General features: G+C 39.7%; 4 protein-coding genes across 4 annotated transcripts; 1 reads left to right on the top strand and 3 right to left on the bottom strand.

The window, feature by feature from the left end:
- Nucleotides 1–3,867: 3,867 nt before the first annotated feature.
- LOC121518543 (histone H1-like) lies at nt 3,868–4,486 on the bottom strand. The gene has a single exon (XM_041800896.1). The coding sequence runs from the start codon at nt 4,462–4,464 to the stop codon at nt 3,868–3,870; it is 597 nt and encodes a 198-aa protein (XP_041656830.1). The 5' UTR covers nt 4,465–4,486.
- A 4,546-nt stretch (nt 4,487–9,032) lies between these two features.
- On the bottom strand, nt 9,033–9,641 carry LOC121518542 (histone H1-like). The gene has a single exon (XM_041800895.1). The coding sequence runs from the start codon at nt 9,603–9,605 to the stop codon at nt 9,033–9,035; it is 573 nt and encodes a 190-aa protein (XP_041656829.1). The 5' UTR covers nt 9,606–9,641.
- A 9,329-nt stretch (nt 9,642–18,970) lies between these two features.
- On the bottom strand, nt 18,971–19,342 carry LOC121518956 (late histone H2B.L4-like). Its single transcript, XM_041801664.1, has one exon. It carries the CDS (start codon nt 19,340–19,342, stop codon nt 18,971–18,973), a length of 372 nt encoding a protein of 123 aa, XP_041657598.1.
- Nucleotides 19,343–20,981: 1,639 nt separating this feature from the next.
- Nucleotides 20,982–21,353, top strand: LOC121518971 (late histone H2B.L4-like). The gene has a single exon (XM_041801689.1). It carries the CDS (start codon nt 20,982–20,984, stop codon nt 21,351–21,353), a length of 372 nt encoding a protein of 123 aa, XP_041657623.1.
- The last annotated feature ends 5,163 nt before the right edge of the window (nt 21,354–26,516 follow it).

Below are 26,516 nucleotides of genomic sequence, written 5' to 3'. Positions count from 1 at the left end.
ACCTTAAAAAAGTCAACTTTCTTGCTGCATCTCACTTTTTTGCCACTTTTTGCCAATTTAAGCTGCCTTTTGCCATTAAATAACCCCTTTTTTCCTTATTTTTGCCACTTTTTCCCCATTTTTTGTCACTTTTTCCCATTTTTTTGCCCCTTTTCACCACTTTTGCCAATTTTCAACCATTTAAGCTACCATTTGTGATTAAATACCCCTTTTCCCCATTTTTGAAATTTCTTTTCGACACTTTTTCCCCATTTTTTGTCACTTTTATCTCATTTAAGTTACCATTTGTATTGAAATACCCATTTTTCCCCCGTTTTTGAAATTTCTTTTTGCCACTTTTTCCAATGTTTGCCAATTTTCTCCCATTTATGCTACCATATGTAATTAAATGCCCAGTTTTTTCCCAATTTTTCCACTTTTGTTCCAATTTTTTGCCACTTTTATCCCATCTTTGCCCTTTTTCACCATTTTTTGCTACTTTTCACCCTGCTGAGCTACATTTTACCACTAGTTTCCTATTTTTTTTGCCCATTTTGTCCTCCACTTTTTGCCACTTATCCCATTGTTGCCCTTTTTTCAAAATGTTTTTGCCACTTTTTACCCATCTAAGCTACCTTTTGCCATGAAATACCACTAGTTTCGTATTTTTTTTTGCCCATTTTTGCCACTTCTTCTAGATACTTTTATCCCATGTTTTGCCAATTTAAACATCCTTTTGACGTTAAATACCACTTGTTTCCTATTTTTTGCTCATTTTTGCCACTCTTAAGTGTTTTTTACCCATTTAAGTCACTTTTCACTCATTTTTTGCCACTTTTGGACATTGTTTTGTCACCTGTAACTCATTTTTTTGGTAAATTCTCACCCATTATTGCTACTTTCTGACTCTTTTTTACCATTTTTGCCATCTTTATCTTATTTTTATTGCTACTTAAAGCCATTTTTGCCTCTTTTCACCACTTAGATTGTGGCTCTTGCAAAGGTATTTTTCAACAATTTGGCTCTTTGTTTGAGCTACACTGCTCTAGAACCTTAGCCTAGCATGTTTAAATGATGTGGACTTCTTCAGGACAACCTCCTTCATCCTTACAGGACATTTATTTTGAAAAGGAGGAAGTGACATCACGCTGTAAAATGTAAATTTGTACTTTGTTTCTGAGAGCTTCACTTGTTCCTGTTTGACCACAGCAGCACCTAGTGGACGTTAGTGGAACTGCAGTTGCTGTTTTTTGTGTGAGCTGTTTTATTTGTATTTAATATAAAAATCTAAAGTAAAATTAAAAGTGTGTGGTGTTTTAAACATGTTTTAATTTAAATAAAAGAAGACACTGTTCATCTCTGCTGTTGTTGGTGATTTTTTCCCATTTTTCTATTTGTGTAAAAAAGCATCAGTGAAACAAAGATAAAGAAGAAACAGTTAGAACAATCAGAAAAGGGTTTTTTGGGGGTCATTCCTTTTCTTGGAGTAAATCTGTATTTGTCCTTTTGAAAAACATACAAACTTCTTATTTGACACTTAGTTACCAGATGCCATGATTTGGAGTTTCCAAATGGACATTTTAAAATCTGCCTGGACATTTCTATAAAAAACATCAGTAAACTGAAGATACAGCCATGATATTTCTCCATTAGAATACACAGCCATATTAACTAAATATTTTAAGAATCTATTTATATTTTTAGGCAGGTATAAAACTGAGGTTTTCTCAGAGCTGTAACTTCTTGTCAGATAAAGGTGCTGCGGTTTTTGGAGGAAAAATGTCTGTCTTTGCTTGAAGTCAGGGGTGTCAAACTCAATCACAGCAGGGGCCGTATTCTGAATTTATGTCTAACCTGAGGGCCTAACGGGGTCAAGATTTAACCATTTAGAGTCAACCTAAATGATTCTAAGATTAAAAGGGCAACATGATGAGTTAAAAATTCAAAATCTGAGATAAAAAAGTCAAACTTATACGTTTCAAAGGTAAAAACATGACACTTAAAGTCAAAATAATGTTTTTTAAAGGCAAACTATGGGATAGAATACTGAAACCATGATTTTTAACAGTTAAAAAAATAGATTAAAGTCCAAATCATGAGTTTTAAAGGTCAAAATATGAAATAAAATTTCAAATTCATAAGTTTTAAAAGTCAAAATATGAAATAACATTAAAAATCACGATTTTTAAAGGTAAATAATCAAGATAAAAGTCAAAAACTTATTACTTGTTAAGGTCAAAATAGGATTTAAAATGTAAAATTACGAATCTAAAAGGTAAAAAATATGAGAGAAAAAGTCAAAGGTATGAGATTTAAAGGTTAAAATATGAAATAAACAGTCAAAACCATAACTTTTAGTCATGGGAGAGAAGGTGGGGTGACTTTGTTTAACTGTATTTAGACTGATGAAGAAGTTACGTTGGACTGTCTTTGATAAATAAAAATAAAAAGGACAGAATCATGGCTGTAGAGGGCCCCAGCATGACTGAATCTGCCACTGATGTTCCTTTATATCATTAAATCTTCCAGTCACGGCACAGAATGTCATTCATACATTACCTGTGTTACTTTATTTTTTCTCTAACATTTATGGTTTTGTGTTGCTGCTGTAATTTCAGATCAGTGGAGTATTATGTTGAATAATTGAACCTCCTCTCTGTGAGTTAAATACCAGGATGCTCTTCATAATCTTCTTCTCTGTCATAACACTGGAGCATTCAGACTTGTTTTTATGGTGAACTGATCTCAGATCCGCCTGAGTATCTCCCCGAGGATCCTCCAGGACAGCCGGAAGTCTCTGAGAATGATGAGGATCCCCCAGGTGTGGATGTCACACCAGTGGGTGTTCCACCAGGTAAGCCTCACTGACCGAGGAATCCATGAGCCGCGGTACCGGGTCGCTACCGGAGCCTGTGGGGCTCCTCCCTCCGGTGACCGGGCCGTTCCGACTGCCGGCTCATTGTCGAGCTGCTTTATGTCTTGTTCGCGCCTTTTTAACGCTCCTCTGATGACTCACCGCCTCTGAGATCAAAGGAATAAAATGTTGTCTGACGACATCAGAGCTCGGCGCTGATTGGTCCTAACTTCGGGAGCATGCGCTGCAGCTGTGTCTCTGTTGGAGAAAACAAAATCATTATAAACCACGCCCCCTTCCGGCTGGTCAACGGTTCATGAGGGGAAAAGAAGCGGGAAAGGCAGAAAGAAGAAGACAAAGAAGTTAAAATAGTTAATGGTAAAGTAAACCTAACTAACATTTCAACAGTATATTTGACTAAACCATTTTAAAATACTGTATAGTGTGATATTAGATTAATAAAATCAAAGAAATAACACAGTATTTATAAGAAAAATGAAAAAACTGCATGAAAAAGTTTTTACCTCTGGCCAGTCCCAGACTATTTTATGACTGAGGGAGACTGGGGCCATGATACCAATACCATTAAACTGACCTTGTTATCTCTGGAAAATCATATTTATGCTCCTTAAACTAATAGAAAGTATCATGGATGTTAAATGACTAAAGGTGTAAGCATTTTGACACCAATAAGCCTTTCTGTAGTTAGTCCTTGCTCTTGTTTTTGACCTGAATGTCTATAATTACTGTTTAAACATTATTTATTTATTTTTTTTGTTTGTTTTATTAAAACATAATTTTTATATTTGTCTTATAATCAAAACTAAAGTAGGTGAATACTCTTTATTACTGTGTGTATTAGTAATGACATAAGTACAGATATTAGGTAAGAATGTTGGTAAATATTAGCACAGGTAAGTATTTCATGAATATATGAGTAAACATATTAAATGTCAAAAATGATATCAGTGGATTTGAAATAAAGAAGCAGGCTCTCAGTGGTTTGGTGGCTCTTAAAAGAGCCGTTGTTGCACTCAGCACTGGTTAGAGAAGATTTCTCTATTTCTTGCCCTTTTAGGAGTGGTTTTCCTGCCTACAGGCTTTCTCTTCCCGGGGGTCTTCCTGACGGGCTTGGGTTTTCTGGGTGTGGTCTTTTTGCCTGCTGCCTTTTTGGTGTTTTTCTTGGCGGCTCCCTTCTTTGGGCTCTTGCCTGCTGCTTTTTTGACTCCTGTTTTCTTGGTGTCCTTCTTCTTGGGGGTGGTCTTCTTCTTCTTCTCGGTGGTCTTCTTCTTCTTGATGATCTTCCTCTTGGTGATTTTTCTAGTGGTGGTTTTTTTAGTTTCTGTCTTTGCTTTGGCAAGCTTGAAGGAGCCGGACGCCCCGTTCCCTTTGACCTGTACCAGCACGCCCTTGTTCTTCAGCCGGATGATGGTGTTGTTGATCTGTTTGTTGCACTTCTTCACGTCCACGCCGTTGCTTTTCAGGTTTTTTTTGATCGCCACGACAGACGTCCCCTTGCGGCCTGAGGTCACTTTGACGGCGTTGACAACCAGTTTCCACAGCTGCAAGCTGGACCTTCTAGTGCGGGGAGGCTTCTTCTTCTGGACTTTGGCCTGAGCTTCTTCTGCCATCTTTGTGTCTCTGTGTTCTGAGAGGAGTGAGTTGCTCTACAGGTGAGTAAGAGTTAAGGTGTGCTTGTTAGCTGTCAGAGGCGGGATTTATAAAGCTGATGAGAACCGTGGAGAGTGAACCGCAGGAGCAGCCGTGAGTCAGTGTCTTCTCTCTGTGTTTTTTCTGCTTCTTTTTCAGGCTCAAATCCACAGAAAAACACAGAATGGACCCCAAGACGACATCATCAAAGAAAGAAAGCATCCTGGTCTTCAGTCTCCAGGTGTATGTGACGTCCAGGTGTGCTACCTGTGCTTAAAGGATGACTCTAAATGTGCCACATGCATGCTTTCTGGATGCCTCACACACATATTTCCCTTTGTCACCTCTCTGAAAACGTCTTTAAACCATTTCTGTTCCCTGCACAGGTGAGCACAGGTGTATGAGCATACAGTGAATCTAAAATATCATAACTTTTCTCCATCATGGCGATAAAAATCAAACTTATTCGAGCGCAGATAAACACAGCAGGCTGACATTACCTGTGTAGGTAGATCAGCTGGCAGTGATCCAACAATGGATGAATCCTCCCTGCATGCCCTGACACGAGTTTAAAAAATAACCCTGGGTAGACTACACAGACTTCATGATAGCTTATGGAGGAGGAAGAAAAGTAAAATTTACAGGTCATGAAAACTAAAGGAGACAAAATGGAGAGATAAATGAATCGGAGGTCTCGTTTGAGGGAAACTGCTGCAGCTGGATGGAAATAGAGCCAAATAACAATTTTAACAGTATTTCATTCATTCTGTTTAGTGTAATACAGCCGGCAGGATGTCAATCAATGATTGTCAAATCTCACAATTCACTCATCCACCTGGGAAAGCTTCAGTAGGAAATGTTTAGGAAAAGGCAGGGGCTTGGAAAAAAAACTTGGAGTGTGATTGGAAGAACGTTCTGTCACATCTCTACAGCCAATCAGAGCAACAAAACACCTGACGTAGCAGCTATTGAGCTGCACGTGCGCAGCTACAAAGAAATAACATGAAACATGGTGACTACGAACATGCAAGTACTCAATTTTTGTTGTTTTTGAAAAGGAAACAACTCACTGCTGTTCTTTTTTCTTCTTTTAACAAAGAAATTTCATCAAGTTCTGATTAAACTGGCGCTTTAGCAGCATCCACACTAAGCTCTTCCTCCATAACTGCACCAGCCTCTTGTTGCTGCTTGTTTACATCATGACTCTGATGCACCTGAAAGTACTGCCCCTTGTTGCTGATTGGTCCTGTCACTTTCTTACCAATGGAAGCTTTGCAAGATGGATTTGCCAGTGAAAAACAAGGAAATGGGTGTATCCACCTGCTTTGCAGATAGGCGTGAGTATGATAAGAAAAGTCTCGTCTCTTCTTCTATCCACACGTACCGAGCCATGTTGTCTCAGAGTGACTGGTCATGTGACACCGTATGTCACGTCCTGTGACTTGTAAATGCAGAAAAAGTGTTTCATTACACTTTTGTGATATATTTCTGTATCGAAACGCCTGAAAAACCTCCTCATGAGAGCGTAAAAACTTTTTTTGCGATATTTGAGAGGATTTTCGAGATTCACATGTTTCCATCACCATCTTTTTTATTGCACTATTTAGATTTTGTGCATTTCTAAGGGTAATGGAAACACAGCCATTGTCTCTCAGAAGTAAAGATGGGCAGAGGTTCACCAATCTGTATAAACTGAGTCAAAAAATTGTGGAACGATTTCAGAAAAGTGTTCCTCAGTGTACTCAGGAACACTTCCAGAAATCATCGTCTGTCAACACAGTTGGCCGTGCCATCCACCAATGACAGTTAAAGCTGGATCATGGAGAGAAGAAGCCATATGTGAACAGGATCCAGAAACACCGCCGTCTTCTCTGGACCAAAGCTCATTTAACACGGACTGAGGAAACATGGAAAACTGTTCTGTGGTCAGAGGAAACCACAGATGGACTAAAGAGGAGAGAGAGCATCCAGCTTGCCCTCCTGGCTCAGGTCTAAAGCCTGCATCTCTGATGGTATGGGGTTGCATTAGTGCCTATGGCGTGGGCAGCTCTAACATCTGGAAAGGAACTATCAATGCTGGAAATTAGAGAGGTTTTAGAGCAACATCTGCTCCCATCCAGACAACGTCTCTGTCAGGGAAGACTGCCACTATTTCAGCAAGACCATGCTAAACCACATACAACATCCATGACAACAGCATGGCTTCACAGGAGAAGAGTCCAGGTCCTGAACTGGTCTGCCTGCAGTCCAGATCTTTCATCAATAGGAAACATTTGGAGCATCAGAGAAGGAAAAATCCAGCAAAGAAGACCCAGGACTGTTGAGCAGTTAGAATCCTGCATCAGACAAGAATGGGACAACATTCCTCTCCCAAATCTCCATCAACTGTTTCTAACAATGGTAACAGTGATAAATAACTTGGCTGCCTTAAAGGACCTAACCTTATGCTCATTTGAAAGTCCATCCACACTGCAACAAAGGGGGGCTTCATATAAGATAAAAACACTACAGTTGAGAAGAAGGGTACTCAAAAATAGTAAATTTATCTCTCCATGCAGCAAGATAATTTGACTCTATAAGATTTCTTAAAATAAGATTGTTAAATCTAGAAATAAGTAAGTCGGCAGAAACTTTCAAAAAGGTTAAAACCAGCATAAAATGCTGGTTTTAAGCTGAGATTGCTTAAAACTGAACTTCGTACAGCCTAAAAATAAGGGAAATATAGTAAGTATAAGCAAATTAATTGCTTTAATTTCTTGATTACAGCAAATTAAGCTGAAAAATTATAATAATATAAAAACCATCAAATTTAGTGAAAAAATACTTAATATTAGTAAAGTATGATTAAGCTGTGTCTTAAAACAAGTTGGTTCATTTTGAAATAAGTCTAAAAAATGTTAAAACTAAACCATAAAACTTAAAACCAGTCCATATTTTCTTTCTAACATTGTTTTATCATGTTTGAAGTCAGAAGTATTCTGGTCAATAAATGTTTTTCTTTTTTTTTAAATTGATGCTTTTTGAGCGATTCTTAAATCAAGCAACTTGAGTTTGTTACTGAATCTTGAAACAAGATCTATTTTGATGAGACTGTGGGTGAGAGGACTAATGGGGCTTATTTTAACAGATATTTACTTAGTTTAAGGACGTCCTGACTAATTGAGACAAAAAAGATATGATCGTGTTTGATTTAAGATTATACTGTAAAGTCACACATGAGTACTCAACTCGACAGGCTGCTGGTGGTTATTTTATCTTGCCCAGATCACTTTCTCAACGTACAGTAATATACAGAGCTATGATGGAGTGGAATGCCCTTCCAAATTACGTTACACAACAGAAAAACATGGCAAATTTTAAAATAAAGCTGAGAGATTATTACTCTACTCATAATTTCATCCGTTAGTGCTCCCCAAGAAACTGTAGGGGTACCACTTGGGCTCATATTATATTATTTTATTTTATTATTATATTATATCGTATTATATTATCACTTATGGTGTTGCTCCAATTTAAATAATTATGTATGCTTTTGTTTTTTGTTCTTAGTGTTGGGTCAGGGCATCTTTTGTGTGTGACATGATATATGTGTTGCAATGATTCAATTTTGGAGCTTGTAATTTTGGATTTCAGTGTTTGTCTTGAGTGTTATGTGTGTATTGGTATACTAGTGTGTGTCCTTATAGGTATTTTCTTCTGTATGTAGTTTGTGTCACTCATGGAAATTGAAAAGACCCCAGGAAGAATAGCTGCTGCCTTGCAAAAGCTAATGGGGATCTAAATAAACAAACTAACTAAAAATAAAAAAATAACTTTTAAACAAGATCAGTTATCTAACACTTCTTAATCTAAGTTCTTAAATCTTGTTAAGCACCGAATAATTTGCAGTGCATCCATGTGGACGTTAAAATTCGGTGGCCCTGAGGTGTCAGATTAATGCACAAAATGCTCTGCATTAACAGTGAGCATCTTTATTTCCTGAACTAGAGACCTGTGATGGTTTAAGCTGATTGGAGGAGGGCCACATACTGGTTTTTGCATGGGGCCTCTGATCAGTAAAACCGGCCCTGCACTAATGTAGGTCTACATGTGGCCAACGTGGTCTGATCTGATAAAACGTTGATGTGATAGCAGGAGCAGAGTGGTGTGTGACTTCAGGGTCATCACTTTGTTTAATATGGGTCACAAAAGAGTCCTGGTTCTGGTCTTAAAGTCTTTATGTGTGGAGGTTTTAAAATGTTTAAACATTATTTATTTATTTTTTTTGTTTGTTTTATTAAAACATAATTTTTATATTTGTCTTATAATCAAAACTAAAGTAGGTGAATACTCTTTATTACTGTGTGTATTAGTAATGACATAAGTACAGATATTAGGTAAGAATGTTGGTAAATATTAGCACAGGTAAGTATTTCATGAATATATGAGTAAACATATTAAATGTCAAAAATGATATCAGTGGATTTGAAATAAAGAAGCAGGCTCTCAGTGGTTTGGTGGCTCTTAAAAGAGCCGTTGTTGCACTCAGCACTGGTTAGAGAAGATTTCTCTATTTCTTGCCCTTTTTAGGAGTGGTTTTCCTGCCTACAGGCTTTCTCTTCCCGGGGGTCTTCCTGACGGGCTTGGGTTTTCTGGGTGTGGTCTTTTTGCCTGCTGCCTTTTTGGTGTTTTTCTTGGCGGCTCCCTTCTTTGGGCTCTTGCCTGCTGCTTTTTTGACTCCTGTTTTCTTGGTGTCCTTCTTCTTGGGGGTGGTCTTCTTCTTCTTCTCGGTGGTCTTCTTCTTCTTGATGATCTTCCTCTTGGTGATTTTTCTAGTGGTGGTTTTTTTAGTTTCTGTCTTTGCTTTGGCAAGCTTGAAGGAGCCGGACGCCCCGTTCCCTTTGACCTGTACCAGCACGCCCTTGTTCTTCAGCCGGATGATGGTGTTGTTGATCTGTTTGTTGCACTTCTTCACGTCCACGCCGTTGCTTTTCAGGTTTTTTTTGATCGCCACGACAGACGTCCCCTTGCGGCCTGAGGTCACTTTGACGGCGTTGAGGACCAGCTTCCCCAGCTGCACTCTGGTCCCCCTAGTGCGGGGAGGCTTCTTCTTCTGGACTTTGGCCTGAGCTTCTTCTGCCATCTTTGTGTCTCAGTGTTCTGAGAGGAGTGAGTTGCTCTACAGGTGAGTAAGAGTTAAGGTGTGCTTGTTAGCCGTCAGAGGCGGGATTTATAAAGCTGATGAGAACCGTGGAGAGTGAACCGCGGGAGCAGCTGTCAGTCAGTGTCTTCTCTCTGTGTTTTTTCTGCTTCTTTTTCAGGCTCAAATCCACAGAAAAACACAGAATAAACTCCAAAAAGACGTCATCAAAGAAAGAAAGCATCCTGGTCTTCAGTCTCCAGGTGTATGTGACATCCAGGTGTGCTACCTGTGCTTAAAGGATGACTCTAAACGTGCCACATGCATGCTCTCTGGATGCCTCACACACATATTTCCCTTTGTCACCTCTCTGAAAACGTCTTTAAACCATTTCTGTTCCCTGCGCAGGTGAGCACAGGTGTATGAGCATACAGTGAATCTAAAATATCATAACTTTTCTCCATCATGGCGATAAAAATCAAACTTATTCGAGCGCAGATAAACACAGCAGGCTGACATTACCTGTGTAGGTAGATTAGCTGGCAGTGATCCAACAACGGATGAATCCTCCCTGCATGCCCTGACATAAGTTCAATTAACCCTGAGAAGACTACAAAGACTTCATGATTGTTTATGGAGGAGGAAGGACAGTAAAACACAAAATACAGGTCATGAAACCTGATGTAGAAAAATTGGAGAGATAAATGAGGCTGTGAAGAGAATTGGAGGTCTCGTTTGAGAGAAACTGCTGCAGCTGGATGGAAATAGAGCCAAATAACAATTTTAACAGTATTTCATTCATTCCGTTTAGTGTAATACAGCGAGCAGGACGTCCCGGACAAATGCATCAACAGAAAAGATGAGCACAGACAGGAGCAAGATGAATGCAAACAGCAATACCACTACTAGAACTACTCCTACTACTACTAAACCCCAATACCAAGAAGTCGCTGTGTAACATGTAAATAAAAACACAAATCAATGATTGTCAATTCTCATAAACCCATATTTATTCACAGAACATAAACAACATATCAGATGTTAGAACTCAGACACTCTACCATGTAATGAAAAACATCTCATTTTGAATTTGATGGCAGCAACACCTCCCAGAAAAGTAGGGACAGGGCAACAGAAGGCTGGAAAAAATCAGTTCTGACACTAATGATGTTACTTGTCATCAGGTCAATAACATGACTGGGTATAAAAGGAGCATTTCAGCCGATAATCTCACATTGAAGTTTGTTTAACCATTTATTATGCAACATAATATGTTTGGCATCAGGCTCCGACTTAATCACTCCTCACAGATTTTACATATAGAATTTGAGGAGTGATGAGAAAGAGGCTTAAAACCCTCAACAAGTTACAGGCAGGGAGCCCAATGCTAAGGTCTGAGTATACTATGTGACGGACCTGGGCGTGCATCACATTCAGGTTGTTCCCAAGTGCACCGTTGCACTTGAGGAATACTACCTAGTGACTACTATGTGATAGACCTGGGCGTGTGTCAACTGGGCATGCACAAAAAGTGCTTTAGAGTTTACAATGACAAATTGAGTACTCCATTAATATTTGCCAATTGTATGTTTTAGAAAATGTGACTCCTTCTCTTTTGGGACTGAATAATGAAAGGCAAGATCCTTCAAAGAAAAAAGTATGTGTAACTGCTGCTAACCTAAGATAGGAGTATAGTGATAGCAGCCACAGCTTAAGACACCAACTGATGCATCAGAGTACCATCAAAGTACTCTGTAATTGTTTCATAACACGACTCATGATACATGACACTTAAAATTTGAGTTACAACCAATATTAAAATTTTGAGAAGCTCAGGGCTGCAGTGACATTGTTTATTTTAAGGTTGATCTGCCAGCGTTGCTTGATACCATGCACAGTAAACTGTGGTCTTTGATAGAAAACATGATAACGCAGTAACTGAAGAAATCTACTGTTACAGATCAAAAGAGGCTAGCAAAGCCTATTATTAGCATTAGCATCATCATTTGAAAGCTTTTAATCTAGAGTCTGTAAACTGAAGGAAATCAGATTCTATTGGATTAACGATGCCACTTGTTGGCTAAGTCATTTTAACAAGAGCGGCATGTCTGAGCGGCAGCCGCCGACTTAGACAGGTCTCCTTAAGTCAAACAGATTAAACCAATATTTGCATCTCATGAGCCAGTGTTAGTCTTGCACTTTAGTGAGAGGTTGTCTCCAATGTGCAGCATTGGCAGCTTAGTAAAAGCTGTTCAATTATTAGGCTCAGGTATTTCTTTTTGCACATTTCAGCTCTGTACTGATAAAGCCTTTAATAGACACTTATAGACACTGCTCAAGCTCTGTAATTGCCTTGCAAATTTATCTTCAGCATTGTGCATGCTCTGCCGTAACGCATAAATCATGAAGCCTTGATTAACAGCATGAAGTAGAACAATAGGCATCAGCTGAACCAAGTTACTTCTTTTACACATTACTTTGCAGAATAGGCCTAATTATTACCATATTTTTTATTTAATTAATAACATCAGTTTTAGCATGGTTCCTAAAATACTTTATCAAAATTGAAGACACAGCATTAGTGGGATAGCACCAAGCAATTTTATTTATTATTACAGAAATATTTTTTTATTTTAAACATTTATTTTACATACACAGCACTGGCAGTGTAGTGCAGCATTTTCCACGATATTTAGCACCTTTAACTCTGGATCTGTTATTCATAGATGGATTAGAGTTAGCGTACCACCTTTGCATGCATTCAACATCTTCAGTATGTCTTAGGCCAGTCTTTCCCAAACGTCTGTGCACAATGGCCCACTTTGAGACTTTAAAAACCTTTGGGTACCTCCAAAACCTTCATTCAACCATGACATGAGCCTCAAAATATTTAAGTCGTTATTCTAATATCATCAACAGAATTTTAGAACAAATGCCTAGTTTTTAAGGAGTGTAATTCCACCAGCCAGTGTTGGTGTTGCCGTAAATTACACTTAATGAGTGACCAGCATTAAATGTATTTACACAGGCATCTGCAAGTTGCATATTTTCTGAAATTTATCTTTAAATGTAGTTTGACAATATAAACCCTTTCCTAGTAGCGATTAATGCAGCATAGTTTAATGCCTAAGGAGTGTTACCAGTTAGTTCATCACCAGTTAAACCATGACACCCATTCTGGACAATAAATATTCAAATGGGACATGAAAGTTAAAAATATACTTGCTTGTTTGTTACTTAATAGACTCTAAAGAAGCAATTTGTCATGTTAGAGTATCTTAAGATAATTCAAAACCTGATTTTTATTTTGTAAAATTATATCAATGGGTTTATAAGACACAAGATCTCCCACAGCCCACCTGGAGCGCCCCCAGCCCACACCCTGGGGAGCACCGTCTCAGTCGTTATCTTCTTTCTTCAGAAATAGCGGTGCCTGTTAGCCCCACCATTCCCATTATAGATCAGCATTTCTGTAGATTATTTGAGAGGATTAACTCTGGCATAACAGGTCATTGTGAGCTCTTACATAGTATAAGACAGCTTTAAACCAGTGGTAATTTTACAGCCATTTTTTATTTACTTTCTTTAATTCATTTATTATATTCCAGCCTTAATATATTCAACAAAATATTATTTTTAATGCTTTTAGACCAGTGGTTCTCAGTGCTCGGGTTGGGACCCCATTGGGGGTCACAAGACACTGAGAGGGGGTCGCCAGAAGACTTTAATAAAACTAGGAATATTTTTTAATCTACACTGTTGCCCCTTTACACTAATTTTGCCAGATTTCAACCCGTAGTCATCATTTTCTTTCCACCAATTTTGCCAACTTTAACACACTTTTGCCACTGAAAACCCTTTTTTTTGTCAGTTTAAAACACTCCCCACCACTTTTTTCTGCCTGTTTTTGCCACTTCTAAACCAAATCTTGCCACTCTCTGCCTGTTGTTGGCTCCTTTATACACTTTATACGCTGCATTTCACAATTTCATGTGCCCATTTTTGCCAGTTTAACCCATTTCCAACTATTTCTGCCTCAGCTAACCCTGTTTTGCCTGTTAATATCAATGTTTCATCCCATTTCAGCCACTTTTTCAATCTCTTTTTACCACTTAATAATGCCTGTTTTTGCCACGTTAACCAATTTTTGCCATTTTTGGTTATTTTATTTGCCACTTTTATCCAATTTTTGGCACTTCTAACCTATTTCTGCTACTTTTAAACTTCAATTTCACCTACTTTCCCAGCATTTTTTTGCCATTATTTACCCATTTTAGATATTTTAAAAGTACTCTAATTCTGTTAAAAACAAAAGGATTAACATTTTTAAGAGGGCTACTTACTGCACAAATGAATTAAAAAGATATGTTTCTTTGATAAGAGTGGTTATTAACCAGGTTAAATATAAAATACCACAGTTTAACTTTACAGTGGACCATGATTTTGCTGGCCCCCAGTTTGACTGGGCCATCTTTCCCCCCTAATGTGCGGCCTTGTCTCCACATGACTGTGTTCAGCCACCTTCAGGTACAGTGGGGGTCCTGGGTCACTGGTACCTTTATTTTTGGGGTCGCGGGCTGAAAAGGTTGAGAACCTCTTTTATAGACCACAGACTCACAATTACCTCCATTTCACTTCGTAAAGGTCCTTGCTTTTCTCTTTAACCTGAACGTAGTGAGGAATCATTCTCATCTATTCTACGCGTCTGTCATAAATAATTTATTTTTAACTTTCACTAACGGTTCGTAAAGCACCATCTCATTCAGCTTGCAGCCTTCACAGTACAGTTTCTTTTGGAACTGTACTCCTTTATCATGATCATATCGTTACTACCATTCCCATTCATCTTTTATTGATCTGATAAATACAGAAAAACCTGATAACCTTTGTACTAATGATTCGTTAGATGTCACATAAACAAGAGGCTGCCTCTATCATAGTGTGGTAGGCAGCACTGATAAAACAGGCTGCTGCTGCTGAATGCAGCCTCTCACTCACTCACACCACTTGGCTTAAACAGCTAGCTTGCTTGTTAGCCTAGCATTCACCGTCCTTCGACGGAGAATTTGTAACCTTTTTCAAGTTTGGAGCTCAAGGTCAAGGAAAACGTGTCAGCGATCCTATTGACATCAGCCATCGTCAGTTTCGGAAGGTTGTCGAGAAACTTCGAAAAGTTCATCTTCATTTATTTATTTTCACGACTGACAAACAGACCCGGATGTTTTTTTCCACTGCCTTTGATCTCATCCGCTCTGAGAACGCGCAGCGTGAAAAGGGCGTATAGGTATCACCCACCACACCCACCTAAGTACAGTCTGCCTCTCGGCTAGTGGCATCAGCTCCCCTTCTGGTTGGTTTATTTTCAGTTAGGGCAGCAGCTGTAGTTTCAATGCCTTTTAATGATTTGTACTAGGACTTTTTAAACTGTTGTTAACATAAAGAATAATTTTAATTCACTTTATTAGTTGAGTCAGACTTGTTTAACCAACATTTTTCCTTTTTCAGCTGCAGCTCCTTTTTATTGCCTTTTTTATTCATTTGATTAATTAAAATAAAATCTCATATTTTGTTGAACCTCATCTCTTGCTTCCTCAGTCCTTACCTGTGTTGCCTTTGATTTAGTTTTGGTCGAGGTTTAGGGTTGATTATTTCCCGGGGTGTAAAGGCCCATTTATACTCCCTTTACGTACGAAAATGTATACGTCCTTTTCAAACGATGTTACCGTCACTGCTTTATGGAAACATGCAGAAATACGGACGAAATGAACGCAGAGCACGGACAGAAAGCTCTGTCCGTATCCAGATCGGTATTTAACGTTGAGCATAAATGGGCCTTAAGTCCCCAGGTGGCGTTGTTGGTATTTTTCTTTATTTAATCTTACATCAAAACACCACTCTGCCAAAATAGGTTAAATGATTCAAAAATCTCCAGCAGTTTCTTTAGGCTATAGGACTTTTCTATATGAAAGTGAGACAGTTTCAGTTTTAAATCAACAGGTCCATCCAGAATCTGGCGGGCCTATCCAAAGTTGTAATCCTGGATTGATTATTATTACCTCCGCCAAGGAGGCTATGTGATCCACGGGGTTTGTTTGTTTGTTAGCAACATAACTCAAAAAGTTATTGACAGATTTTGATGAAATTTTCAGGAAATGTTACAATTGGCATAAGAAAGAACTGATTAGATTTTGGGAGTGATCCAGATCACCGTTTGGATCCAGGAATTTTTTAAAGGATTCTTTACTATTGGGAGATAGGGCTAACGGCGGAGGTCAACAAATGACAGTTGAAGCTGGATCATGGAGAGAAGAAGCCATATGTGAACAGGATCCAGAAACACCGCCATCTTCTCTGGACCAAAGCTCATTTAACACGGACTGAGGAAACATGGAAAACTGCTCTGTGGTCAGAGGAAACCACAGATGGACTAAAGAGGAGAGGGAGCATCCAGCTTGTTCTCCTGGCTCAGGTCTAAAGCCTGCATCTCTGATGGTATGGGGTTGCATTAGTGCCTATGGCGTGGGCAGCTCTAACATCTGGAAAGAAACTATCAGTGCTGGAAAGTAGAGAGAGCTTTTAGAGCAACATCTGCTCCCATCCAGACAACGTCTCTGTCAGCAAGACCATGCGAAACCACATACCACATCCATCACAACAGCATGGCTTCACAGGAGAAGACTCCAGGTCCTGAACTGAGGCCTGTACAATGAAGCTCGATTTTCTTTTATCGAGAACTTCAGGATTAACCCTGGATTTTCTGTACGACGAAGCTGGTTCACTTCTTACCGGGATAAATCACCGCGGTAACTTATGTTGAACGGCTAACCTACTCCAGAGCAGGTTATGTTCTGGATAAGAGATCAGCGAGTATAAAAGCACCGCCTCCTGACCAATCAGTTCTCTTGGAAAATGACCTGCCCATTCTTAGAAGATCCTGGTTGGTGCACAGAAGGGCGCCCAGGAGAGAAAGAATATTTAGGGATAGATGCAATCCTTTCGATTTACCTGATGACATCCTGTACGAAAGGTATAGATCAGTGTTACTCAATCTGTGGTTCTGGAGCCACATGTGGCTCTATTATGATGATTTGTGGCTCTCTTATGTCTTAATTTCAAATATTACCCCCCTCCCCCCAAATCCATAAAAAAGAGAAACTTTGACTTTCGAAATTATCCATTGCAAGTCACATTAATCTGTTTGTTTCCCACAATTATACAGTTTGCTTTAATTGTCAACCAATTTCGCTCCTTTTTTGCTACTTGTAATCTATTTTTACTGCTTTAAGCCCGCTTTGGACACTTCTTTTTGCCACTTTCATCCTGTTGTTGCCAATTTTTCACCAGTTTTTGCCTATTTCATCCTGCTTTTTGCAAATGTTTGCCCTTTTTGGCGTTTTTTTCACCCACGTTTCACACATTTAAGCTGCATTTTGCCATTAAATGCCATTTATTCCCCCATTATTGCCACTTTTTGCCCATTTTTCCCACCCTTTTACTGTTTTTTGCCACATTCAACTTATTTTAATTGCCTCTTTTCACCACTTAGATTGTGGCTCTTGCAAATGTATTTTTTGTCGTAATTTTTATAGAAAAAACTTTCACAGCCTCAACATTCAGGTAGTTCACATAATACAGAAAAATTTGCAGTGCACTAACATGTCACATTCAGTTAGTTCATTATCAATGTGTCTTTACTCAATTTCCATAATTTATATCATAATCATTTTAAATCATAATTAAACAGTCCACACATACAAAGAGGCCCACACAACACTGTTGTCACAATTGAGCTTTATTCAAGTCTTTTCAAGTGCACATTGACTAATGTGAACCTCAAGTGTTTCTACAGATGATGTGACCATCAAATGATGGCCACCAGCCTTGTGGCTAAGTGGCCAGGGTCCGTTAATGACTCCCGGATCCTCAGGGAGTCTGCACTGTTCCAGAAACATGAGCCGGGTATGACAACTGTACATTTAATATTCTAATCATGTTCATAAACTGTATTTTGTGGTACTAATCAAGGTGAGGAATTAATATCACAACACAAACACGCTGAGGAAGCTCTGCCCCAAACATCTGTACCATAATAAAGTGAAACTGAGTGATCAGAGTGCTGTCCATTTATATTGTCCGATGAATTAATATTGTATAATCTGACGAATTTACGCATTAACAGAGGTTAAAGTTTTCTGCCAGCATTCATTCCTGGCTTTTGCTGCAGCGACAGTGTTGCTTCTGGTCTGGATGATGATGAGACATGTTGCGGAAATTAAATTCAAAATGAGCTAATATTTTCATGAAATGTTAAAATACCTCAGTTTAACATCTGATATGTAGTTTATGTTCTATTGTGAATCAAATGTGGGTTTATTTGTGTTGTACTACTACTAGTACTTCAACAACTGCCACTATTACTAACAATGGTAACAGTGATAAATAACTTAGCTGCCTTAAAGGAACTAACCTTATGCTCATTGGAAAGTCCATCCATCCATGTGGACGTCAAAATACGGTGGCCCTGAGGTGTCAGATTAATGCACAAAATGTTCTGCATCTTTATTTCCCGGACTAGAGACCTGCTAGTATAGAGCTGTGATGGTTTAAGCTGACTGGAGGAGGGCCACATACTGGTTTTTGCCTGGGGCCTCTGATCAGTAAAACCGGCCCTGCACTAATGTAGGTCTACATGTGGCCTACGTGGTCTGATCTGATAGAACGTTGACGTGATAGCAGAAGCAGAGTGGTGTGTGACTTCAGGGTCATCACTTTGTTTAATATGGGTCACAAAAGAGTTCTTGTTCTGGTATTCAGGTCTTTCTGTGTGGAGGTTTTAAAATATTTAAAGACGGTATCACAGGGTTGGTTCTAGGAAGGATGATGGCACTCCCAGTGAGAGGTCGTGGTCCTGAGAAACAGTGACATCAAGTGGTCATTTAGCGAACTGCAGCCTCCCTTCACTCTGCAGCCATAGAGTCACAAGGCTTTATCATTTAAAATCACATCCTGGTTAAACACAAAAAAGAACCAATGAGAGGATTTTATTTGATTCAGTCTGCTGTTTCCACTGGAGTTGGTTATCAGGGATGGGCCGTTCTCACTGAGGGTCGGGGTCCTGAAGGGACCATTGGGTTTTCAAATATAGGTCTAAATATCGACATAGAAGAATGGTGTGTGACTGCAGGGCTATGTTAGATCTAGTTCACTTAAAAGAGTCCTGGTTCTGGTCCTCAGGGCTTTCTGTGTGGAGGTTTGAAAATGTTTAAAGACAGTATTACAGGGTCGGTCCTAGGAAGGATGTGGGCGCTCTATGTGAGGGGTCGTGGTCCTGAAAAGGACCGTTGAATTGTGGTTGGTTATGGGCCGGTTTACTTGGAGCTGGTGTACTTAGTGACGGCCTTGGTGCCCTCGGACACGGCGTGCTTGGCCAGCTCCCCGGGTAGCAGCAGGCGGACGGCGGTCTGGATCTCCCTGGAGCTGATGGTTGAGCGCTTGTTGTAGTGAGCCAGACGGGACGCCTCCCCGGCAATGCGCTCAAAGATGTCGCAGACGAACGAGTTCATGATGGTCATGGCCTTGGAGGAGATCCCCGTGTCAGGGTGGACCTGCTTCAGCACCTTGTACACGTAGATGCCGTAGCTCTCCCTCCTGCGATGCTTCCTCTTCCTCCCGCTCTTGGTGGCTTTGGGCGTTGCCTTCTTGGCTCCCTTCTTTGCGACTTTCCCGCTCTCTCCTGCCATGTTCCTCTCTGTCTCAATGACTCCGTCTGAGCGCTGAGCTCACCTTTATTCCTGCCTCATGCAGACAGCGCTGTGCTGGTACTTACCCATGATTGGCTGGAGATGGAGCGACTCATCAAACCGGTTCTTCATGCCTGTAAATGCAGCTCAGGTTCCTCCATTTCTATGAGCTTTGCTGAGATGTTTCTACACCTTTATTAAGTCCACCTGTCCTAAATTAACCTTATCTGACATGATTCTAAAGCCACACCTCTCTATAGAAGGCCTCCAGGCTGACAATGATATCAGAGCAAAAACCACGCCATGAGGTCAAAGGGACTGCAGAGCTCAGAGACAGGATTGTTGACAGACGCAGATCTGGAGAAGGCTACAGAAACATTTCTGCATGGAAGAGGTTTGGACCAACCAGGACTCATCTAAGAGCAGGTCACCATCGGGGGAGAGGGGCCTCAGTAAGAGGAGACCAAGAACCTGTTGATTACTCTGAGTGAACTCCAGAGATCCTGTGTGGAGATGGGACAAAGTTCCAGAAGGACAAGCATCACGGCAGCCCTCCACTGATCTGGGCTTCAAGGCAGAGTGAGAGATGAAGACCCTCCTCAGTGAGAAACATATAAGCCAGGCTGGAGGACTCTGAGACTGTGAGAAACCAGATTCTCTGGTCTGATGAAACCAAGACTGAACAGTTTGGCTCATCATCTGTTCAATACCATACCAGCGGTGAAGCATGGTGGTGGCAGCATCATGCTGTGGGGGTGGGATACTAGTCAGGGTTGAGGGAAAGCTGAATGGAACAAAGTACACAGATATTGTCAATGAAAACCTGTTCCAGGACCTCAGACTGGGCTGAAAGTTCACCTCCCAACATCAGGATGACCGTCAGACCACAGCCAGGACTACAAAGGAGTGGATTAGCGACGACTCTGAGAATGTCCTACAGGGGCCCAGAGCCTGAACCCTCCAACATCTCTGGAAAGACCTGAAAATGTCTGTCCACCCACAGTCCCCATCCAACCTGAACGAGCTGGAGAGGAATTACAAAGAAGAATGGCAGAAAAATCCCCCAATCCAGGTGTGCAAAACCTGTTGGGTCATTTTCAGAAAGACTGGAGGCTGTAATCACTGCCAAAGAGCTTCAACTAAGAACTGAGGAAAGGCTCTAAACACTGATGTCAGTGTGAGTTTTCAGTTTTTATTTTAATAAATGTCTAAAATTCTGTTTCCCCTTTGTCATGATGGAGTACTGAGTGTAGATTAATGAGAATAGAAAATAAATTTAATGGACTGTAGCATCAGGATTACAGAACAAAACTGGAAACACTGAAGAAGGTCGGAAGATATAAATGTTGTAGAAACTCCTCTCCCCCCTGAGGGCTGATGCCTGCAGAACTCTGAAATGTTTGACAGTAGAGCCGTAATTCTGCAGCTGAATCTGTCTCCTCCTTTTTTGGAGGATGTGGTCACACCGCTCCTTCAAGTTCAGGGCGGTTACTGCATGTTGTTGCGTGTTCAGTCTCCCCGCCTCAGCTCAGCCAATCATGGGTAAGTACCAGCACAGCGCTGTCTGCATGAGGCAGGAATAAAGGTGAGCTCAGCGCTCAGACGGAGTCATTGAGACAGAGAGGAGACACAGAGCAACATGGCGGGAGAGAGCGGGAAAGTTGCGAAGAAGGGAGCCAAGAAGGCAACGCCCAAAGCCACCAAGAGCGGGAGGAAGAGGAAGCATCGCAGGAGGGAGAGCTACGGCATCTATGTGTACAAGGTGCTAAAGCAGGTCCACCCTGACACAGGGATCTCCTCCAAGGCCATGACCATCATGAACTCGTTCGTCTGCGACATCTTTGAGCGCATCGCCGGGGAGGCGTCCCGTCTAGCTCACTACAACAAGCGCTCAACCATCAGTTCCAGGGAGATCCAGACCGCCGTCCGCCTGCTGCTGCCCGGGGAGCTGGCCAAGCATGCCGTGTCCGAGGGCACCAAGGCCGTCACTAAGTACACCAGCTCCAAGTAAACCAGCCCATAACCAACCACAATCCAATGGTCCTTTTCAGGACCACGACCCCTCACTGAGAGCGCCCACATCCTTCCTAGGACCGACCCCATAATACTGTCTTTAAACATTTTCAAACCTTCACACAGAAAGCCCTGAAGACCAGAACCAGGACTCTTTTTAGTGACCTAGATCTAAAATAGCCCTGCAGTCACACACCACTCTTCTATGTTGACATGTCACTTGTTGCTGAAGAGTTTATTAGAGCATCAGCTCTTTTTTAAAAACATGTTAACATGATATGTGATGAGTTATACTGGTTGGTTAAAGAGTTTATTCATCCTGTGGTTTAGCTCTGTTCTTGCTCTCTAACATCAGTTCTGACGTGCTTTAACGTAGCATCCTCTAATATTCATAAGGAGAGATTAGAGCTTCATGGATCTTTAAAGTAAGGAGGCTGACTGTTACTATCACCACTGACTTTCATAAAAAGCATCTTGTCTACAATCATCTACTCCGGACCAGATCCAGCTGTCTTCCTCCTCCCTCCCCTCATCCACAAACTGCTGAAACCTCGTTTCTGTCTCTCTCCCTGTCTTTCTCCTACTCTCCCCCCCAAAAAAACTCCTAATCAGCTAAACAGCTAAAAAAAACACCTACATTTCTCTCCCACTCATCTACGTAAACTCCAAATCAGTAAATACCTCTCTAAATACCACTTACGACATTGAGCTCCAACTCAGCCAATGGAATGGCATTGAGCTCCGCCCCCTGAACTTAACTCAGCCAATGAAATGCTGATGTTAAGCGGCGTTGAGCTCCGCCCCGATCTGCACACTGCAGTCAGGGCTAACTGTAAAAAATGGGTGTAAAATTAAAGGGATGCATGAAGTTTAGGCCTAAATATTAAGATAAAAGCTAAATATTATGATATTAAAAGCAATGAACAGTAGATCATAAAAGTTTTCAAACTGCCAGTTAAATATTTTCTTTCTGACCCAGAATTCAGTAAATTCTCTCATGAAGAGACTGTTAGCTGTGACTTTTAGTGCCGTGGTTGTTAAATATGTTCAATGATAAATGATCTAATATTCATTCAGGAGCAGTGTTTATAGTTTGTTTTCAATCAGAAAAAGAAATGTTTGACCATATTTTAATCAAAATGAAGATAAATGATGTTCCTAACTTTATTTCTGGCAGTTGGTCCGCCATCTTGTCAGCAGCCGTTGATTAATGCTAACGTTAGCTCTGTCTCATCCTGCTAGCTAACTCAACGTAAACCAGTCCATTTTTGTCCTAAAACGCTGATTATTATTAATTTGACCGAAATCCAGACTTACCCACACGTCTCTTCTGTCCGTATGTCGCTGGATAGTTAGAAAATGTTGAAGTTTAATTTCATTTATCCCTCATTTCACCAACAGACAACTCTCCTGCTGGAAGCAGAGGGAGACGAACAGCACGTGCTTCCCGCCCTTTGTGTGGTGAGTTCAGGAGCGTTGGAGAACAGAGAATCTCAGCCTATTGTTGTCAGTGACTGTGTGTAACTAACTGTCATTCTTGTAGGACTGCTGAATGACTTTTTCTTGACTTGAAAGCCTGTTTAACAGTTTCATAATTAGTTAACACAAGTCAGACTTGAGCAGAAAGGCAGGTGGGTTAGTAGGTTGGTAGGAAAGCAGTCGTTGTGATTTGTAATTATCAACTAATAATAATAAGAATAATTATTATTATCGTAATAATTTCAACTAATTTTCCTTACTTTATTTGTGTCGTTTGGTCCTCCATCTTCTCAGCAACCGTTGGTTAGAGGTAGGGGTGCAACGATACACAAAATTCACGGTTCGGTTCGATAGGTTTTTGTCATGGTTTGATACTTTTTCAATACAAAAATAGAGACATTTCCATGCCTTTTTTTTTTCTTTTTTTTTTTACTTGTTTATTTAAAAAATTAAATGTATCTGGTGCAACTATACCTGACACACGTTCTGCTGTGCATACTTAGCACCATATAAAACAAAAACAGCACCATGTAAAAATAAGAATAATATTTTTAAAAAAAATGTGTCTGATGGAGAAATCACCCATCTTATGTGGTGCATTCTTTGCAGCAGAGTATATATTACAAATAAATTGCTCCTAAATATTTTTTGAAACGTTTGAAACATTCTAACAACACAGTATCAACCAAATACAGTCCTGCATCATTTGGGGGTCCCTGGTGGTGTATTTTCTATTTTTGGCAGAATATAAAACAAACTCACCCAATCCCTGACATGAAAACAATTTTAGAACCACTGTTCTATGGTGTAAAATTCTATAAGAATATTTAAAAAACACCAAATGAAAAATTAAATGCATCTGGTGCAACTATACCTGACACATGTTCTGCTGTGCAGAACCTATCCACTGAGCTTTCAGCACAGAGCACCTCATCAGAAGTTGATAAAATGAATATAAAATTGCGTATTGTTCGATTCAGTGGTCTCGGTTTGGTCCACACTGTATTGAAGGGTTCAATACAGCTACATGTATTGTTGCACCCCTAGTTAGAGGTAACATTAACTACACATGTGGACAAAATAGTTTGTGCGCTTCAGATAAAGAAAGAAAAACACACAATTTATTTATTTTATTTTTACTTTTATTTGTCAGGGACCATGTACAGAAAAAACATTAAACTCATCAGAGTAGAGATGCTCTGCACCAGATTATAGCTTTCTAGCTAATTTCCACCTGCAGTCCCTGTGGCATGCAAAAGATTAGAAGAAAATTGTAGAGCATTTATCAGCACCTATAATCTGGCTCACTCTCTTCTCCTTAGTAGACTGTCCTTTCCTGAGCCTTCAGGAGGTCTTCCTTTTTTCTAATAACAGCCTGAGTGAGTTTATGAGTTGGTATTTAAAGGTCTATATGCTGGAGTCAGTTCATGGAAAGGATGTTGGAAAACATACCCATTAATGCATTAAGTAAAATATAAATGTGCTATATAATATCTAACAATATATAGTTTATAACTCCTCTCTTCCTTCTTTCAGACTGTTCATGCTTTCAAAATAAAACTAGTTTATTTCTGCCTGCCACTCATATTTCTCTGTCTGAAGACAGAACAGAGGCACTCAACGTTATTCTACCAAAGAGCCATGTTGTCTTAAAATACTTCAGCAAGAGCCACATCCCAAAACCAGGGATGTAAGAAGATCCACAGATCAGCTGATCCATAGTTGAAATAAAACGAAACGGTGAATTGCTGAATTATTGTGTAATTAGTGGGATGCAATAGGCCACATAAAAATGTCTATAGTGTTAGAGGAAAGGATTTGTTACTAATAAAGAGCATATTTTTTTTATTTATGTGAGTTCCACCTGGTCTAATGACGTGTTAAAATATTAGTTTGAGCTCTGAGATGCTTTTCAAAGAGCTAATGAATGATGGCTGGATATTTGAGTATTTATATCTCACATTGGGACATTTACTGTAGTTCTGTGGCTTTATTAACATAAAACAGATGCTTTCTTATTGTTTTGCACTCATTATTGATGCTTTTAGTTAAAGGGGGAGGGGCCTCTAAATGACTAAAACCAGCCCTGCCTCATTCTGTAGCTTTGGTTTCCTGTTTCTGCTCTTTTGACAGTATTTATTTATTTATTTATTTATTTATTTATTTATTTATTTTTCAGTAGTACATTAAAGATCAAGGAAAACAGCCACGTTTGGACAAGTTTGACGTGATATTACATGATCTCAACATGTGATCCATGTGTATGAGAGTCACTGATGACTGACAACAAGTATCACAATGATCATCATGAAATATGAGTGTGGGAGAGCATGGACAGGAAGTGACTGAAGAAACTTGTTAAAACAAAAAGAAGCTCCAGTTTGAACACAAGACAGCACACCTTAATGAATGAGCTTACTGAAGAGACGTACCACCAGCGGACTTCCTCTGCTCTCTTACACACATTCCTCTGTTGCACACGTAGATGATAGAAATACACGGATTAAATGGAAATAAAATTTTTCGTTTAGATTTGGCACTAAAGAGCCACAGGTGACTGGAGAGCCATGGGCTGAGTATCTGTGCTCTATGCATTAGTCAGAAAGTAACGTAACGCTGTGGTGCATTCCTTCATTAACTGTATAACGTGTTTTTACTGTGATTATGGTTAGGGGGGCTGAGGAACATTTTAGGGTGAGATGTAAATAAGCAAAAGTTTTAGAAGTAATGAAGACGCTGTGGAGTTTTAAGGCAAAGACATTTATAACTTTATGAAGAAGAACAATTAGAATTACAATTGTTAGTTTATCAATTAGAGAAAATAAATGTCCAAATAAGTGGAAGTCATCAGTCATCGCAGCAGTCCTAAAAGCAGGTGACTGTGATTTTAATGCCACATACGGGTCCAGGCATGAGAGAATGTGGCGTTCTCATCCTGGGACACTGGTCAGCTGATGTTCTGAATCAGTTCAGACATAAATGAGCCAATAGAATCCACTGGTTGGGTGGAAGCGAGGGCAGCAGCTTCAATGACAGTAGGGACTCAGTGAAAGGGATGGTTTCTGACTGCCAGTTCACTTCATGGCCTTGAATTTCCTCGTCCATGACCTTCAGCTGAATGGTTTTCAGGAGTCCTTGCATGGTTACCTACCACACCACGCCCACATACCTGACTCCGCCTCCTTCCTGTGTCTGACCTATAATGATGACAAGATTCATTAGAATTTCATGACTGTTTATAACATTTATCAGCTTTTTTAGCATTATTACAAAGGGTAAAACTGTGCATGTTTTCATTTTAGCATGTATAACATGTTTTCATTTTAGCATGTATAACATGTTTTCATTTTAGCATGTATAACATGTTTTAATTTTAGCATGTATAACATTTTATAATTTTAGCATGTATAACATGTTTTCATTTTAGCATGTATAACATGTTTTAATTTTAGCATGTATAACATTTTATAATTTTAGCATGTATAACATGTTTTAATTTTAGCATGTATAACATGTTTTCATTTTAGCATGAATAACATGTTTTAATTTTAGCATGTATAACATGTTTTAATTTTAGCATGTATAACATGTTTTCATTTTAGCATGTATAACATTTTATAATTTTAGCATGTATAACATGTTTTCATTTCAGCATGAATAACATGTTTTAATTTTAGCATGT

Source organism: Cheilinus undulatus, linkage group 12 (assembly GCF_018320785.1).
Source record: "Cheilinus undulatus linkage group 12, ASM1832078v1, whole genome shotgun sequence".
Taxonomy (NCBI): Eukaryota; Metazoa; Chordata; class Actinopteri; order Labriformes; family Labridae; genus Cheilinus; species Cheilinus undulatus.
Note: the sequence above shows the minus strand (reverse complement) of the source record. Positions and strands in the feature narration are given on the sequence as shown.

Coding starts and splice junctions, on each gene's coding strand:
- LOC121518543 (XM_041800896.1), bottom strand. CDS start 4,464: ATGGCAGAAGAAGCTCAGGCCAAAGTCCAGAAGAAGAAGCCTCCCCGC.
- LOC121518542 (XM_041800895.1), bottom strand. CDS start 9,605: ATGGCAGAAGAAGCTCAGGCCAAAGTCCAGAAGAAGAAGCCTCCCCGC.
- LOC121518956 (XM_041801664.1), bottom strand. CDS start 19,342: ATGGCAGGAGAGAGCGGGAAAGTCGCAAAGAAGGGAGCCAAGAAGGCA.
- LOC121518971 (XM_041801689.1), top strand. CDS start 20,982: ATGGCGGGAGAGAGCGGGAAAGTTGCGAAGAAGGGAGCCAAGAAGGCA.